We start from the raw sequence: 15,726 nt of genomic DNA on the forward strand, positions 1-15,726 counted from the left end.
AGATAGATAAGAACATCTCTGGGATTCGGGATGTTGCACCTTCACCTGGAGGAACTGCGCTTCAAAATTAGAGAAGTTGATTCCATCCCCAAATTTCATTTTCATACGTGTACTTGAGAGACAGCAAGAGACAGGTACAGAGCCCTTACCTGCTGGTTCACTCCCTAAATGTCCTTAATGGCCAGAGTAGGGGGCCAGGGTTGTTAACTGAAACTCAATCCAGGTCTCTCACTTGGGTGACAAGAACTCAACTACTTGAACCATCAGTGTTGCACTAGCAAGAAACTGGAACCAGGAGCTACATCTAGGAATCAGAGCCACGTACTCTAGCACAGGACTCAGGCATCCTAACTAGCACCTTCCATGCTAGACCAAATCCCACCAACCACCAGCTTCCGTTGTTGAGCCTGTGTACTTGTAGACCTAGGAAGCAACCAACTATAAGAGGAGCCACACTCTAGGGACAGACTTCAAAGGCGAGAACCTTCAATCTCTCTGAGGCAGAGTAGTCCTTTGAAGACTAATCGGACTCCATATCTGAAACTGCTGAAAGGATAGAAGCAAAGGTCAGCTATCCACTGTGAAATGTCTTGGCGCCAAGGATGAACCCTTCTCACCTGCAGATCCTGCTGAGCTGCTGAAGAGGCAGCTGGGGTGGGAAGAACTACGTGGACTTGGTCAGTGTGTATGAGTGCACATGCATCAGCATGTGAGTGTGCATTCATCCATGTGTGCATGTGCCTCGTGGTCCAAAACTAGATAGAAAGTATCTCTAAATTCTCTACCAATTGTGTGAAGGCCTCAGTCCTTCCTCCTGCACGGAGAGCTTTTATGGATCAGGTGGGTCCCAGTCGTGAACCTGAAATTAAATCAGCCAACAGGAGAATGTGAGACAAACACAGGTGACGCTTACTGGACACAGTACGTGGACCTCAAGACTCCCTCACCTCCTTCTGTCCCTTTTGTCTGTCCATCTCTCCATTCTGACCTCCTTTGGTTCCACAACCTATGTGGCAGGGCCAGGCACACAGTAGGCAATCAGTGTATTCTACATCCTGAACTCAACTGAATGCTTAACATTGATATATTATTCAGCACGGTTACCACAACACAATACCATTCACTAACTGGCTTCAGCAGTAGAAATTGAGGTTTGTTTGTTTTCACAGTTCCATAAGCAGGAAGTCCAAGACCAAGGTACTAGCAGCTTTGGTTTCTGCTGAGGTCTCTTTCCTTAGTTTGCAGATGACCTTTTTTCTTGAGCTGCTGTCTCTTCCTCTTTTATTATCAGGATATCAGTTCTATTGGACAAGGGCTTCACTCTTCTGACTTTATTTAACCTTTATTACTGCCTTATTGGCTTTTTCTCCCAGTGAAGTCACACTGGGGAGTTAGGGCTTTAACCTACAAATTTGGGGACAACACAATTCAGTTCTTAACAACTGATGAAATAAGCTTTACCTTATTCCAGCAATGTGCTTTTTTGGGGGTAAGTCTGTTGCCCTCCGGGAAACCCAGCTTCTGTCTATCTGTAACATGTGGCCAGTTTTCTGGGGGTTGTCAAGTAGCTGAAATGGCATCATGACTGAGGACATTTTCTCAACTATATGTTCCTACGCAACCATCATGACTTGATGTTTCCTCCCATTAGGGCATCTTCTGAAATTTTACTATGTGGTTTAAAATGCATGGTATTGGGGACATGGGGGAACAGGAGAGGGTTGGAGGAAACATCCCTGAGCCTAAGGAACTATACTATGAAGAATAAAAAGTAAGAAGTAATTTAAAAATAAAACAAGCAGGGGGGGAAATGCATTAGATTACTCCACCTGCCAGGAATTACTGTTGTCATTCTAATTACAGGAACGCCTAAAGAGGGAGCTTGTTTACAGTTCATGCTTAGAACTTGCTGAAGGGGTCAAGGTAGCTAGTATAGAGGCTTTACCTATCGCTCCTCACAGAGGCTGCAGAAGATGCCCAACAGGCTGTTGATAAGGTGAATGACCACCAGGAGAAGCTGGAGGAGGCTGATGCACAGTAGGACAGAGAAGAAGGACACGTGCCAAACCACAGCTCCAGAAGGTTCCAGACACACAGAGGTCCACAGCGAGTGGTCATACAAGTAATTCCTGTCCCCACAAAATATGAAGATCAGTGATTGGGAAGTAAGGAAAGCTTGGAAACGGGGACCCCTGCTATCCTAGGTCATAGGACTGGATTCATTTTATTTTATGAGTTATATGCACACGAAAGGGGCAAGATGCTAGACTATGTGACCCCAAAGGAGTTTTCCAACCATTTGTGAATTTGGAGAAGGGAGCTGCAAATTCAAGTGTCCATCCATTTACCTGTTATGAAGGTCTTTGAAAGGGTAACCATATTTCCAAGCTTGTGTCTGATTGGAGGATGAGACGTCAAACATGCACAAAGGACCATCTTTCAGGGCTACTCCAGAAGTGATAAAGCAAATCATGGCTCCGAGCAAAGCCAGGCCACTTGACAACAGGGTAGCAAGCATCTGCAGAGGGGACAGAGAGGAAGCAGCTAGCTGAGACTGGTGACTTGGGCTGAGCTGGACAGGTGTGATTGCTTTGGCTCCCAGATTTTCCCCTGTTCTATAGCAGGGGGTAATGGCAACCCCCTGATCTGCAGACTGTGGACTTTCTCAGGGTGGTGTCAAAAACCTGCGCACACACACACCCCAGTCATTCAGCCTCGGGTTAAAGGCTCAAACTAGCTGTCATGCCCACCTCTGACTTTTCTAAAAAGCATATTTTTTAAAAATTACTAAGCTTCCCATCCCTGATTCCTCTCTTTCTCAAATCAAACATGGATGGATATTGGGGAGAGTGCTAGTGGAGAAGGAAAAATTGTGATCACATTCTGGCATGACTACAGTTCCAACCAACCTAGAGTGCCTTTGCTTAGGAATTTATGCTCTGCGACTCCCTCCCCACAAAATAACCTGAATATCTTGGCTGGTATCTAGTCTGCTTTGCCTCTGGCTTCCTAGGATATTAGAATTTTTTTCTCCACCCTTAACAATATGTATTTTAATAATTTGAAGAAAACTTATGAGACTAGTGCTTTGGCATAGCAAGTTAAACTTTCACCTGCAATGCTGACATCCCATTTAGGTGCCAGTTCAAGTTCCAGGGTGCCAAGTATCAGGGTGCCAGCTCCATCACAATGGGCCAAGTATTTGGGCTTCTGTACCCATGTGGGATAACCAGAAGAAGTTCCTGGCTCCTGAGTTTGGAAAGACCAGTGCCAACTGTTGCAGCCATTGCCATTTGGAGAGTGACCCAGTGGATGTAAGCTTCTCTCTTCCTCTCTGTAACTCTGATTTTCACATAAAAATAAATAAATCTTAAAAAGAAAGCTTGCAGACCCAGTGCTATAGCCTAGCGGCCAAAGTCCTCACCTTGCAACAGCCGGAATCCCATATCGGAGCCGGTTCTAATCCCGGCAGCCCTACTTCCCATACGGCTCCCTGCTTGTGGCCTGGTAAAGCAGTCGAGGATGGCCCAAAGCCTTGGGACCCTGTGTCCACATAGGAGATCTGGAAGAAGCTCTTGGCTCCTGGTTTCAGATTGACGCAGCATCGGCCATTGCAGCCACTTGGGAAGTGAATCATTGGATGAAAGATCTTCCTCTCTGACTCCCCTCCTCTCTGTATATCTGACTTTCCAATAAAAATAAATCTTTTTTTTTTTTTAAGTTATGGTTCACTAAACTCTTACTCCTTTGACTTAACTCCCACTTACAAATGATACATGAAGCCAGAGAAGCTAAGCAACTTGCTCAAGAACTTAGAGCTATCAAGGAGCATGATCAGGATCTGAGAGCAAACCTATAGACCACAACTGCCTCTTCCCATTCTGCCTCCAGCACAGCAGGCTTGGGGGAACGTTCGTGGTGTGGGCAGAGTAGAATCTTATGCTTACGCTTCGGCAGGGCCCGCTCTTACTGAAGCAGCCATATCTCCAGCCCATCAAGGAGATAAGGGTAGCTGCCATGAGGACCTGCAGAAAAAAGTTGAGAACACATTGAATCATTTGTGTTTGCACCAGTTTCTAGCTGCTACCTGCAACTATTGATATCGAGTTGGTGACCTCCATGATGCTGTTGGCTTTGACCCCTGGGACCCAATTTTGTAGGATGAGCCCGATTTGAATCAGGATGCTCACATTCACACCCAGCCTATTTAGGCCCAAGCTAACTCCTGCAGCCCTAACCCCCCTGAAGCTGCTAGGGATCCTATTTCAGCTCCCAGCACCAGGCTTTTTTTTTTCCACAAGAAATCCAAGCCTTCCTTGCCTATCAATTTCTGGCCCCATCCCTGGGGAATACTTTGGATGTTCACACCCAGGAAGTCCTAGACACTTACCATGAGGCCTCCTCCCCAGAGCCCAGAGCCCAGCATGGCATGCCTGCCAATGAGGCCCCTCAGCAGGTACATCACATCCCAATTAGGAAAGAGGAGTGCCAGGTTGGCCCCCATGGCAAACAAGGCTGAGGTCCCAAGGCTGAGCCCCAGGATGCGGGAGCAGGTCCGTGAGCATGCCATCCTGCAGGGAGAGAACAGCGTCACAGCGGAAGTCACAGCACACCTGCTGGCAGCAGTGTGAGGTTGGAAAACCCTAGAACCACAGTGGAATGGGGAAACACTATGGACATTGTCAGCAGGTTTAGACACCAGTCACCAAAATCAGCCGCTACCCTCATCCCCACCGCTGACAATCCCTTTCAAGGCAAATTTTCCTAGACAATCACGCGTAAAGGGAATGCCAGCTTGAGAGTTGCCACTGGGATGAGTAGAGTTGGCAGAAGGCTAGCCAGCTGGACTATCTTAAAGACAAGCTATGGCTTAGCTGGGATTTCACTTCCTCAATCTACCTCAGTCCCCCTAGAAATGACAGCCGTTTGAGACATGCTTCCAGTGCCGGCTAGATTGGAGAGCAGCAAAGAGCGTGGCTAACTTGGTGTGTAAGAAGACAAATGGAATTGGAAGGTGAAATCTTAACAGTAAAATATAGGGGAGATTCCAACAGGCCAACATTCCAACTAGCAACTTCCAAGCGATGAGGCTAAAGTGATGGAGGCAGAAAGAGATGCAGAGGTCCCTGTGTGTCTGTTTAGTTGGCTGCTGCCAAGGTAGCTTTCCTTTCCAATCAGATATTATTAAGGGACCACTAGGGACTGGGGACACAATACTGGTAAAGACGGGGACCCTTTTCCTGAGGAAATTAGGGTCTAGTGGGAATACCGAAAATACAAAAAAATAAAAAGTGATGATAAAACGTGACAATCATAGGGTCAGACTTAAAAGAGCAGGGCAGGACGGTAACCACACATCAGGAGACAGCTAACCCTGGGCAAGGTAAAGCCTCCTGGAGGGAAGAATTGGCAGGAGAGGCTAGACTAGGAGTACTCCTTCTTGGCGTGTGCCACCGTGTGGCTTGGAGGCAGCACCTGGCCTCAGCGGGTTTGACAGTTCGTGCCCCGCCCGCCCGCTACCTCTAGGACCCTTTGGTTACCTGTCGGTGGCAGCGAGAATCCAGATGAGAGAGCTTGGAGATGAGTGCTCCCTGCAGAAGCCGTCCTGGGGTCCCTCAGCCCCTGGGGCGGAAAGCCTGAGGATCCTCAGGAAACCCGGGAGGCCCCAGTATATACGCAGCTGTCACCCGCGCCTGGCTGCAAGAGCGCGCGCCTCCGCCCCGCTGCCCCCGCGGTCACCCACCGGAGGAGCTGCCTCCGCCTGGACGGCGCTGCCCTGATGACCCACCCTCTGCTCATCTCCATGTGACTCTCGAGGGAAGGAAACGGGAGACAGTCTCGTGAACCGCACGACCTCAGTGAATCACTGGGCGCAGCCGTGAAAACACAGCCCCCTCCTTGCTTCCCCCCACGGACTCATTCCTCTCCTGCGCGCCGGCCTGCGGCTCCATCCTCCCCCTCACCCCCACCATATCACTCCTAGCAGAGGGTAAGGGTCTTGGGAAAGAAGAGCATGCAGCTCAAGGCACCTGTCGTCTTGTCACCCTCCACGGCTGGCCGCGCTGGCTACGTGTCCTGAACTGGCCCTCTGGTCCTTTCACACTCCAGGCCACCATCATCTCCTACCCCAGTCAGGCCGGTTTCCTGGTAGTCTGTGCCTTGGAGATCCAAAGCATCTTTCGACAAGCTCCTCCTCAAGATCAACTGGAACATCCCTGGGAAAATATTCTTGGATGTCTGCATTCAGAGTTCAGCACTTCTTCCTCTGTACTCTCCCTAGGAAAATGTTGAAAATATGTATACGTACATGCAATCACCTGCTTACATGCTCTTATACAATCGTTATTCATCCTTGATTAGCTTGTTGGTTTTTCTAGAATTTCATCTAATGGGATCCACACAATATCTCTTTTCTATCTGGCTTTCTTCACTCAATACTTTTGTGAGATCCATCCATACAGTCCTTAAAAAGAAAAAAAAAAAAAAAAGGATTTTATTTGAAAAGTAGATTTACAGGGCCCAGTACCATAGCCTAGTGGCTAAGTCCTCACCTTGCATGCACTGGGATCCCATAGGGGAATCAGTTTGTGTCCCAATTGCTCCACATACTATCCAGCTCCCTCTTTGTGGCCTGGGAAAGAAAGGAGCTGGCCTGAAGACTTGGGACCCTTACAACCACATGGGAGACCCAGAAGAGGCTGCTGGTTCCTGGCCTCTGATCGGCTTAGGCCTGGCCATTGCAGCCACTTGGGGAGTGAACTAGTGGGCAGAAGATAATTCTCTCTATATCTCCTTCTCTTTGCATATCTGCCTTTCCAATAAAAATAAATAAATCTATTGGGAGGGGCGTGTCAGATTTACAGAGAGAAGAAGAGACAGAAAGAGAGATCTTCTATCTGCTGCTTCACTCCCTAAATGCCCATAACAGCTTCAACTGGGCTAAACTGAAGCCAGGACCCTGAAGCCTCTTCCGGGTCTCTAATGAGGGTGCAGGGGCCCATGGAGTTGGGCCTTTTTTTTTTTTTTTTTTGCTGCTTTCCTAGGAGCATTAGCAGGGAGCTGGAGCAGAGAGCAACAGCAGGCACTTGAACCAGCACCCATGTGGGATGCTGGCACCACAGGCAGAGGCTTAAGCTTATATGCCATAGTGCTGGACCCATTGTTTTTCTTGTTTTTAACTTTTAAATACCATTCCATCATGTGGCAATATTACAATTTATTCTTGATGGACATTGATTCTGTCTATCCTAAAAAGTCCTTCTGTAGGTACTCTTTACCCACATACTTTTATAAAAAAATGTTAATTTTTATTGGAAAACCAGATTTACAGAGAAAAGGAGAGAGAAAAATCTTCGATCCACTGGTCCACTTCCTAAGTGGCTGTACATTCAGTGCTGAGCTAAACGTAAGCAAGAAGCTAAGCCTAAGCCACGAGCTTCCTCCAGGTCCTCTTCACATTTGCAGGGTCCCAAGACTCAACCATTCACCACTTTCCCAGGCCACAAGCAGGGAGGATGGGAAGCGGAGCCCTGAGGACACAAACAGTGCCCACATAGGGTCCCAACACTTGAAGCGGGAGGATCAACCAATTCAGTCACCATATTGATCATATATATGCACACACCCATATTAAAGATTTATTTATTTCCATTGGAAAGGCAGATTTGCAAAGAGAAGGAAAGACAGAAAAAAGATCCTCCAGCCACTGGTTCAAGTCCTAAGTGGCCACAATGGCCAAAGATGAACTGATCCGAAGCCAGGAGCCCAGAGCCTTTTCTGGGTCTCCCATGGCAGTGCAGGGTCCCAAGACTTCTGACCATCCTCTCTTGGTTTCCCAGATCACAAACAGGGACTAGATACGCCCACATATTTTGAAGGAACTGTTTTTCTAGTAAATCTACCAAGGAATTTAGTGGCTAGGATATAGGTTAGATGAATACTTTTGGCAAAAATGGCCACTCAGTTTCCCAAAGGGGTCCTGCCAATCCACACTCCCATCAGCAGGCAGTTTCTCCACAGCCTCCCCACAGTCCGAACTTTACTGTCTCTGGTGGGTGTTTCCTGGTTTGCCTCGTTATTTCAGTTTGCAACTTTTGATGAGTCAGCCCTCTTTTTCTACACCGTTGGGACATTTGGAGATCCTCTTTGGGAGAGGTTCCTATTCACATCTTTTGCCCATTTCTTTTTGTCAGTCATCTTTTTCTTACTGGTTTGTAAGAATTCATTTTAACTCTATGAAACTATTATGGATGGAGCCAGACTTGGCTCCCCAAAATTGAACACTTAAGTTTTTCATTTTTAGGTTAGCAGTGAACGGATTATTGATGGTGTTGACAGACATCTGCAGGTCACTTGGGGCTTGTACTGAAAAGGCAGTTCTCAGAGAGGGGCTGGCCTTCTCTCGGGTCGCCAGCACACACAACTCTCCCTCTGCACATGTCCACAGTTAGCCACCCCTGCCAGATGCCAGTCTGTTGGGAACCTCCAAGCTGGAAGCCAAAAGCAAATCTTTTGTCCTCCTGAGTTGTTCCTCTGACTGATACAAATAATTTAGATAAAGATTTATTTTTAGTGGAAAGGCAGATTTACAGAGGGAAGCAGAGACAGAAAGATTTTCCATTCACTGGTTCACTCCCCGGGTGGCTGGAGCTCAGCCAGTCTGAAGCAAGGAAGTTCTTCAGAGTTTCTCCTGTGGGTGCAGGGTCCCAAGGCTTTGGGCCGTCTCCTGCTGCCTTCTCAGGCCACAAGCAAGGAGCTGGATGGGAAGCGGAGCAGTCCTGGATCACAAATCGCCACCCACGTGAGATGCTGGTGCTTGCAAGCAAAGGTTTAGTATGCACTATACTGGCTCCATATATGTAATTTTTATGTATCAGTCTTAAACATAATTTTAAAAAAGATTTTTAAAAGATTTATTTATTTTTATTACAAAGTCAGATATACAGAGAGGAGGAGAGACAGAGAGGAAGATCTTCCATCCAATGGTTCACTCCCCAAGTGACTACTATGGCCGGTGCTGTGCCGATCCAAAGCCAGGAACCAGGAACCTCTTCCGGGTCTCCCTCGTGGGTGCAGGGTCCCAAGGCTTTGGGCCATCCTCGACTGCTTTACCAGGCCACAAGCAGGGAGTTGGATGGGAAGTGGAGCTGCCGGGATTAGAACCCGGTGCCCATATGGGATCCCGGCGCGTTCAAGCCAAGGACTTTAACCACTATGCCATGCCGCCAGGCCCTATTTATTTTTTTATATTGGAAAGTCAGCTATACAGAAAGGAGGAGAGACAGAGAGGAAGATCTTCCATCCGATGATTCACTCCCCAAGCGGCTGCAACGGCTGGAGCTGAGCCAATCCAAACCAGGAACTTCCTCCGGGTCTCCCAGGCAGGTGCAGGATCCCAAGACTTTGGGCCATCCTCAACTGCTTTTCCCAGGCCACAAGTAGGGAGCTGAATGGGAAGCGGGGCTGCCGGGATTAGAACTGGTTCCCATATGGGATCCCAGTGCATGCTAGGCCACTGCACTGGGGCATTAAACATATTTTTTTAAAGTTAATTAATCAATGCACTCATACACTAAATGAAGTAACACATAACTTCAGTGTAGAGATTTTACTTCTAATAAGGAAAACAAAATTGGTGAGGAAGCTTTTGTTGTATATGTATGAGAAAGGGCCCTTCTCATATTAGCTATTTGCAGGGCCCACCACGATAGCTTGATTGGCTAATGTACCACTTTGCAAGTGCAGGGATCCCATAAGAGCACCAGCCCTTGTGGCTGTTTGGGGAGTGAGCCAGCAGATAGAAGGGTTTTCTTTCATTCTCTCTATGCTTCCTTTCCAATAAAAATAAATCTTTAAGAAAAAATAATTAACTATTGCGGTATAATTCTTTTAATAAACTGCATGGAGGTTACTGTCTGTGTAGGAATTCCCATGTATATACACATGTATGTGCATCAAACTAAATCTGATAAATAACCAAGGAAAAGTTCATTAAGCATATAGTTTATATTTTCATTGCAAAAGGTAATCTTTCATGGATTGGTGTTGTGGCACAGGGGGTTGAGTTACCCATTGCAATGCCAGCATCCCACATGGGATGCCAGTACCATGGCATAGGAAATTAAGCCTCTTTCTGTGGTGCTGGGGTCCCATATGGTTACTCGTTTAAATCCTGGCTGCTCCACTTCCAATCCAGCTTCCTGTTAATGTGTCTGGGAAAGCAGAGGAGGATGGCCCGTGAGCATAAGCCTGCCACCCAGGTGGTACAGAAGAAGCTTCTGGCTCCTACGTTCAACTTGGTCCAGTCTTGGCTATTTTGGTCATTTAGGGTCAATTGGGTTTTTGGGTTTTTTTTTTTTTAAGATTTATTTATTTTTATTGGAGAGGCAAATGTACAGAGAAGGGAAGACAGAGAGAAAGATCTGTCCATTGATTTACTCTCCAAGCGACCACAGTGGCTGGAGCTGAGCCAATCCAAACCAGGAGCCAGGAATTTCTTCTGGGTCTCCCACATGAGTGCAGGATCCCAAGGCTTTGGGCCATCCTCGACTGCTTTCCCAGACCACAAGCAGGGAGCTGGATGGGAAGCAAAGCCTACAGGAATTAGAGCCGGCACCCATATGGGATCCTGATGCGTTCAAGGCCAGGACTTTAATCACTACACTATCACGCCGGGCCCAATTTGGGGCTAATTGTTTTAAAATAAATAAATAATTGCAAGTGTGAAGAACATCCTAGTAAAATAACAGAAGACTAAATCAATGAACAACCCTTTACTAAAATGACAGGACCAAAGTACCACCTATTTATATCAACCCTGAATGTAAATGACTTAAATCTATCAATCAAGCTTCATTAATTAGTAGACTGGATTAAAAAAATAACACCCACCTATTTGTTGCCTATAGGAAACATATCTCACCAACAAAGATCAGTGTAAACTATATCTCACAGATTTTGATGTTTTTGTTTTTAGTTTCATTTCTCTAAAACACTTCCTTTCTGATTAAATTCTTTAATGACTCATAGATCATACAGTAGCATCATTTTCAAGAAGCTTCTTGATTTTCTTTCTCATTTCTTCAGTGACACATAAGCCATTCAGCAGAATGTTACTTAACTTCATGGTGTTGCAATTTTTTTGTTATTGTTGTTGATTTTGTTTTGTGGTTTTTCATTTAAGGGGATGTATAGTAACTGTGTAATGGCGACTATCATATCCAGATGTGAGGATACAATGCAGTATGCATCTCTACTTCCAGACAAAGATGGACTCCCAATGAAACTGTTTATCTTGACAAAAGGATGCTGAACTCTGCCATTGTCCATGCCTGCAATGATGGATATATGACTGTATATGAAGAACTATGCTACTGTAATAATATAGGGGAACACGGGGGAGGGGGAGAAACTCTTGAAGGGTGTCAGTAAGATAGGCCCTGGGACTCCCCACATCCCACATTGAACTACTTGGGTTGGAGTCCCAACTTTAGCTCTGGTTCTCAAGTTTCAGCTTCATGTTGATGCAGACTTTGGATGTGTGCATTGACGATGCAAGTTATTGGGTTTTTGTCATCTACGGGAGGCCTGGATCCTATCACTGGCTTCGTGGTTTAACCTTGGCCCATTCTAGCCATGGCAGGCATTTGGAAAATAACCAATGGTAAATGGTATGTGCTCTGCTTATTCTGTCTCTGGATCTCAAGTAAATGATTTCTTTTTATTTTTAAATTTTATTATTTTTTAAAGATTTATTTATTTTTATTGGAGTCAAATATACAGAGAGGAGGAGAAATAGAGAGGAAGATCTTTCATTTGTTGACTCACTCCCCCAAGTGGCTGCAACAGCTGCTGAGCCAATCCGAAGCCAGGAGTTAAGAGCCTCTTCCGGGTCTCCCACATGGGTGCAGGGTCTCGAGGCTTTGGGCCGTCCTCCACTGCTCTCGCAGGCCACAATCAGGGAACTGGATGGGAAGCAGGGCTCCTCAGATTAGAATTGGAACACATGGGATCCCGGCAGTTACAAGGCAATGACTTTAACTACTAGGCTACTGTGCCAGACCCCAAACACAAATTTCATAAATAAGATACCTTTTTTTTTTTAATTGAAAAGTCAGATATACAGAGAGGAGGAAAGATAGAGAGAACTATCCTCCGTCTGATGATTCACTCCCCAAGTGAGCACAACAGCTGGTGCTGTGCCAATCTGAAACCAGGAGCCAGGAACTTCCTCCAGATCTCCCACACGGGTGCAGGGTCCCAAAGATTTGGGCCATCCTCAACTGCTGGATGGGAAGTGGAGCAGCCAGGATTAGAACCCGGTGCCCATATGAGATCCTGGAGCGTTTAAGGTGAGGACTTTAGCTGCTAAGCCACCACGCCAGGTCCTAAGATACCTATTTTTTTACAAAATGTTCAGCTACATTTTATTTGAAAGGCAGAGGGTCAGAGATCTTCCACTTGCAGGTGGTGCCCACAAATCAGGCTGGTCCAGGAATTTCAAGTGGGTCTCCTTTGCAGGGGACAGGGACCCAAGTGCTTGAGTCATTAAATGCTGCCTCCAACGTGCACATTAGCAAGAAACTAGAGTAGAAAGCAAAGCCGGGATTTGAACCTAGGCACTGACACAGGGTGCAGGTGACCAAGTGGCAACTGAGCTGCTACAGTAAACACTTGCCCCTCAGACACCTTTCTAGAAAACTATATCCATGCAATAGTCAAGTTTACTAAATTAACTGCTTTACTTTTCTATGATAAGCCTTCCATGTTAATAGAAGGTTGACCACCGCCCCCAACAAACTAAATATGATCTTTTTACGCATCTGCTAATATTATCTTAGAATTTGGCTAAGTAAACAAAACTACTATTTAATACCTTTGTGGTCATATTTCTAGGGAAAAATAAATGAGAGTCGGAGAACACAGATTAGGAATGGGGTGTGTGTGTAAAATAATCCTATAACATGCTTGAGAGAACAGGGCAGAGGTTCTGTTCTCTGGAACACTGTAGGGACTGGAAGTGGGCCTTGAGCCAGGAATAGAGGAAGTAGAGAAAATGGAATCCACTGAAAGACGGGAAAAGGAAAAGATGACACAGCTCAAATAATTGAGCCGGCTGTTTTCCAGTCTTCTGAAGAGTGACAGACTAGCCAGTTTTCTGTGGGTGACTTCCCATCTCAACTCACAGCTGACAGGAAAATGGCACATTTCCTAATTAGAGAGAGGATAAAAGAGATGTCGAAAGTTCTGTCCAATAAAAAGGAAGTTTGGGTTCTGGCATGATAGCGTAGTAGCAAAAGTCCTCGCCTTGCACACGCCAGGATCCCATATGGGTGCTAGTTCTAATCCTGGCGGCCCTGCTTCCAATCCAACTCCCTGCTTGTGGCCTGGGAAAGCAGTCAAAGATGGCCCAAAGTCTTGGGACACTGCACTCGCGGGGGAGACCTGAAAGAGAGGCTCCTGGCTTCAGATTGGTTCAGCCCCAGCTGTTGTAGTCACTTGGGGAGTGAACCCTAGGACAGAAGATCTTCCTCTCTGTCTCTCCTCTTTGTATATCCGCCTTTCCAATAAAAATAAATAAACCTTAAAAAAAAAAAAGCGAAGTTTGGATCTATCCTCACCCTCTACTCCCAGCATAAAAATACTACGAACCTCAACCCACCCTAAGTAGACTTCTAGCCAACACTACACTGACACGGTTCTTAGTTTCTGAACCTGATGGACACTTCATTGCCCTCGGCCTGCAGGCAGCCCAAGACATAATGGCCTCTAGATTCTTGTCATTCTTAGTTCCTTGGATCTCACTCTGGTGTTTTTCCTGCAGCTCCTTGACTGGGTCTCTTTTTGGTTGTGGACTCTCCTAAATCCCATCTAAACTGCCGATTCTTAAATATCACCTCCAGGTTTTCAGCTAAGATGTCAAACTTTCTATAATGCATCTGCACTAGGAACTATCCACAATTTCTCCCTCACCAAACTGGGTCATCCACCATTCTTGTCTTCCTCAGTAGTGAAACCACACTCCATCAGTGAAACTGGGTCACTTTTTTTTTTTAAAAAAGATTTTATTGGAAAGGCAGATGTACAGAGAGGAGGAGAAACAGAGAGGAAGATCTTCCATCCAATGGTTCACTCCCCAAGTGACTACAATGGCCAGTGCTGTGCCAATCCGGAGCCAGGAGCCAGGAAGTTCCTCCAGATCTCCCACATGGGTGCAGGGTCCCAAGGCTTTGGGTCATCCTCGACTGCTTTCCCAGGCCACAAGTAGGGAGCTGGATGGGAAGTGGAGCAGCCAGGAGTAGAACCGGCGCCCATATGGGATCCCAGTGTGTTCCAGGTGAGGACCTTAACCATTACGCTATCACACCAGACCCAACTTTTTAAAAAAGATTTATTTACTTATTGGAAAGTCAGATATACAGAGAGGAAGATCTTCCATCCAATGGTTCACTCCCCAAGTGACTGCAATGGCCGTTGCTGTGCCAATCCAAACCAGGAGCCAGGAACTTCTTTCTGGGTTTCCCACCTGGGTGCAGCGTCCAAAGCACTGGGCCATCCTCCACTGCTTTCCCAGGCCACAAGCAGGGAGCTGGATGGGAAGTGGAGCTGTCGGGTTTAGAATCAGCATCTATATGCATTCAAGGTGACAACTTTAGCCTCTAGGCCACCGTGCTGGAGCCCCTCACCTTTTAGTTATTTCCTCCTTCATTTCCCCCACATTCAACACCAACTCCTTCCATTTCCATCTTCAAAATGCATCTGTAACACACCCAACACTAATCCAGGTGACCTGTTTTTACTTTAGTTGTTCTTGCCTGCTCTCTTCTAGTCCACTCTCCACATATTAATGGCTTCTCATTATACCCAAACAGTATTCAAGCTCACGATCAGGGTCCAGGACCCTTTTCACTCTCAACCTCCCAATGCCTGAAATCCCTCCCCCACACCACCATCCCACAGCCTTAGCAAGTCTCCCTCCTGCTCTTAGCATGGACTACTTCCTTTTACATTCATTCGGTCATCAGTTCAACTTACCAGCTTCCTATTTAAGGAAGTTTCCATTGGTTTTTCTGCAATATTGGAATCAATTCTGTTTTTGCTTCTTATGCTTATTATGTGTGCTGAACCAGAAAGTTCCTTACAGGGTAGGGACTTTTAACCAACACGCCATCCTTCCCATTTGGCATGTTAAAGGCACTATAGCAAGCTGGCAAGGAACGCTCCACACAAGAAATACAAACTAATCATGGTGGGATGGTGCACCAGCCTGCCATCTCAACCTCATTACAGATGTCACGCTGGTCCTATCTCCCAGCTTTCCTCTTATTAATGCTTGCTCCTTCATTTTTCAATAGTCATTACTGCTGATCTGAGGTCCTGGACACATGACTTGCCCAGAGATCAAAAACAGAATTATGCCTTCTTAACAGGGCCAACCAACCCACGTTTCCATAATGCTTTCACGAACATTTGAACAGTACTCACCATAAATGTCCAGCACACTATAAAGTTCACAAACATTAACACCTGGCAACGGTACTACATATCAGCCTGTCAATCAATATTCAACGTCTTACACAGGAGAACATGAGACATGCTTCTGGAATCTGAATTGCAAAAGTGGAAGTAATATATGCAGTCTTTTTTTTTTTTTCAGACTTATCTATTTTTATTGGAAAGACAAATTTACAGAGAGGAGGAGAGACAGATCTTCTGTTCACTGATTCA

General features: G+C 46.1%; 1 protein-coding gene across 1 annotated transcript; it reads right to left on the minus strand.

The window, feature by feature from the left end:
- Window positions 1–663: 663 nt before the first annotated feature.
- TM4SF19 (transmembrane 4 L six family member 19) lies at window positions 664–4,581 on the minus strand. The gene is made up of 5 exons (XM_041002886.1): window positions 4,391–4,581; window positions 3,948–4,025; window positions 2,349–2,518; window positions 1,946–2,129; window positions 664–859 (listed from the first exon to the last, which is right to left on the minus strand). Exons 1-4 carry the CDS (start codon window positions 4,568–4,570, stop codon window positions 1,946–1,948), a joined length of 612 nt encoding a protein of 203 aa, XP_040858820.1. The 5' UTR covers window positions 4,571–4,581; the 3' UTR covers window positions 664–859.
- Window positions 4,582–15,726: the final 11,145 nt, after the last annotated feature.

Source organism: Ochotona curzoniae, unplaced genomic scaffold, assembly GCF_017591425.1.
Source record: "Ochotona curzoniae isolate NIBS_2020 unplaced genomic scaffold, NIBS_Ocur_1.0 scaffold_2587, whole genome shotgun sequence".
NCBI lineage: Eukaryota > Metazoa > Chordata > Mammalia > Lagomorpha > Ochotonidae > Ochotona > Ochotona curzoniae.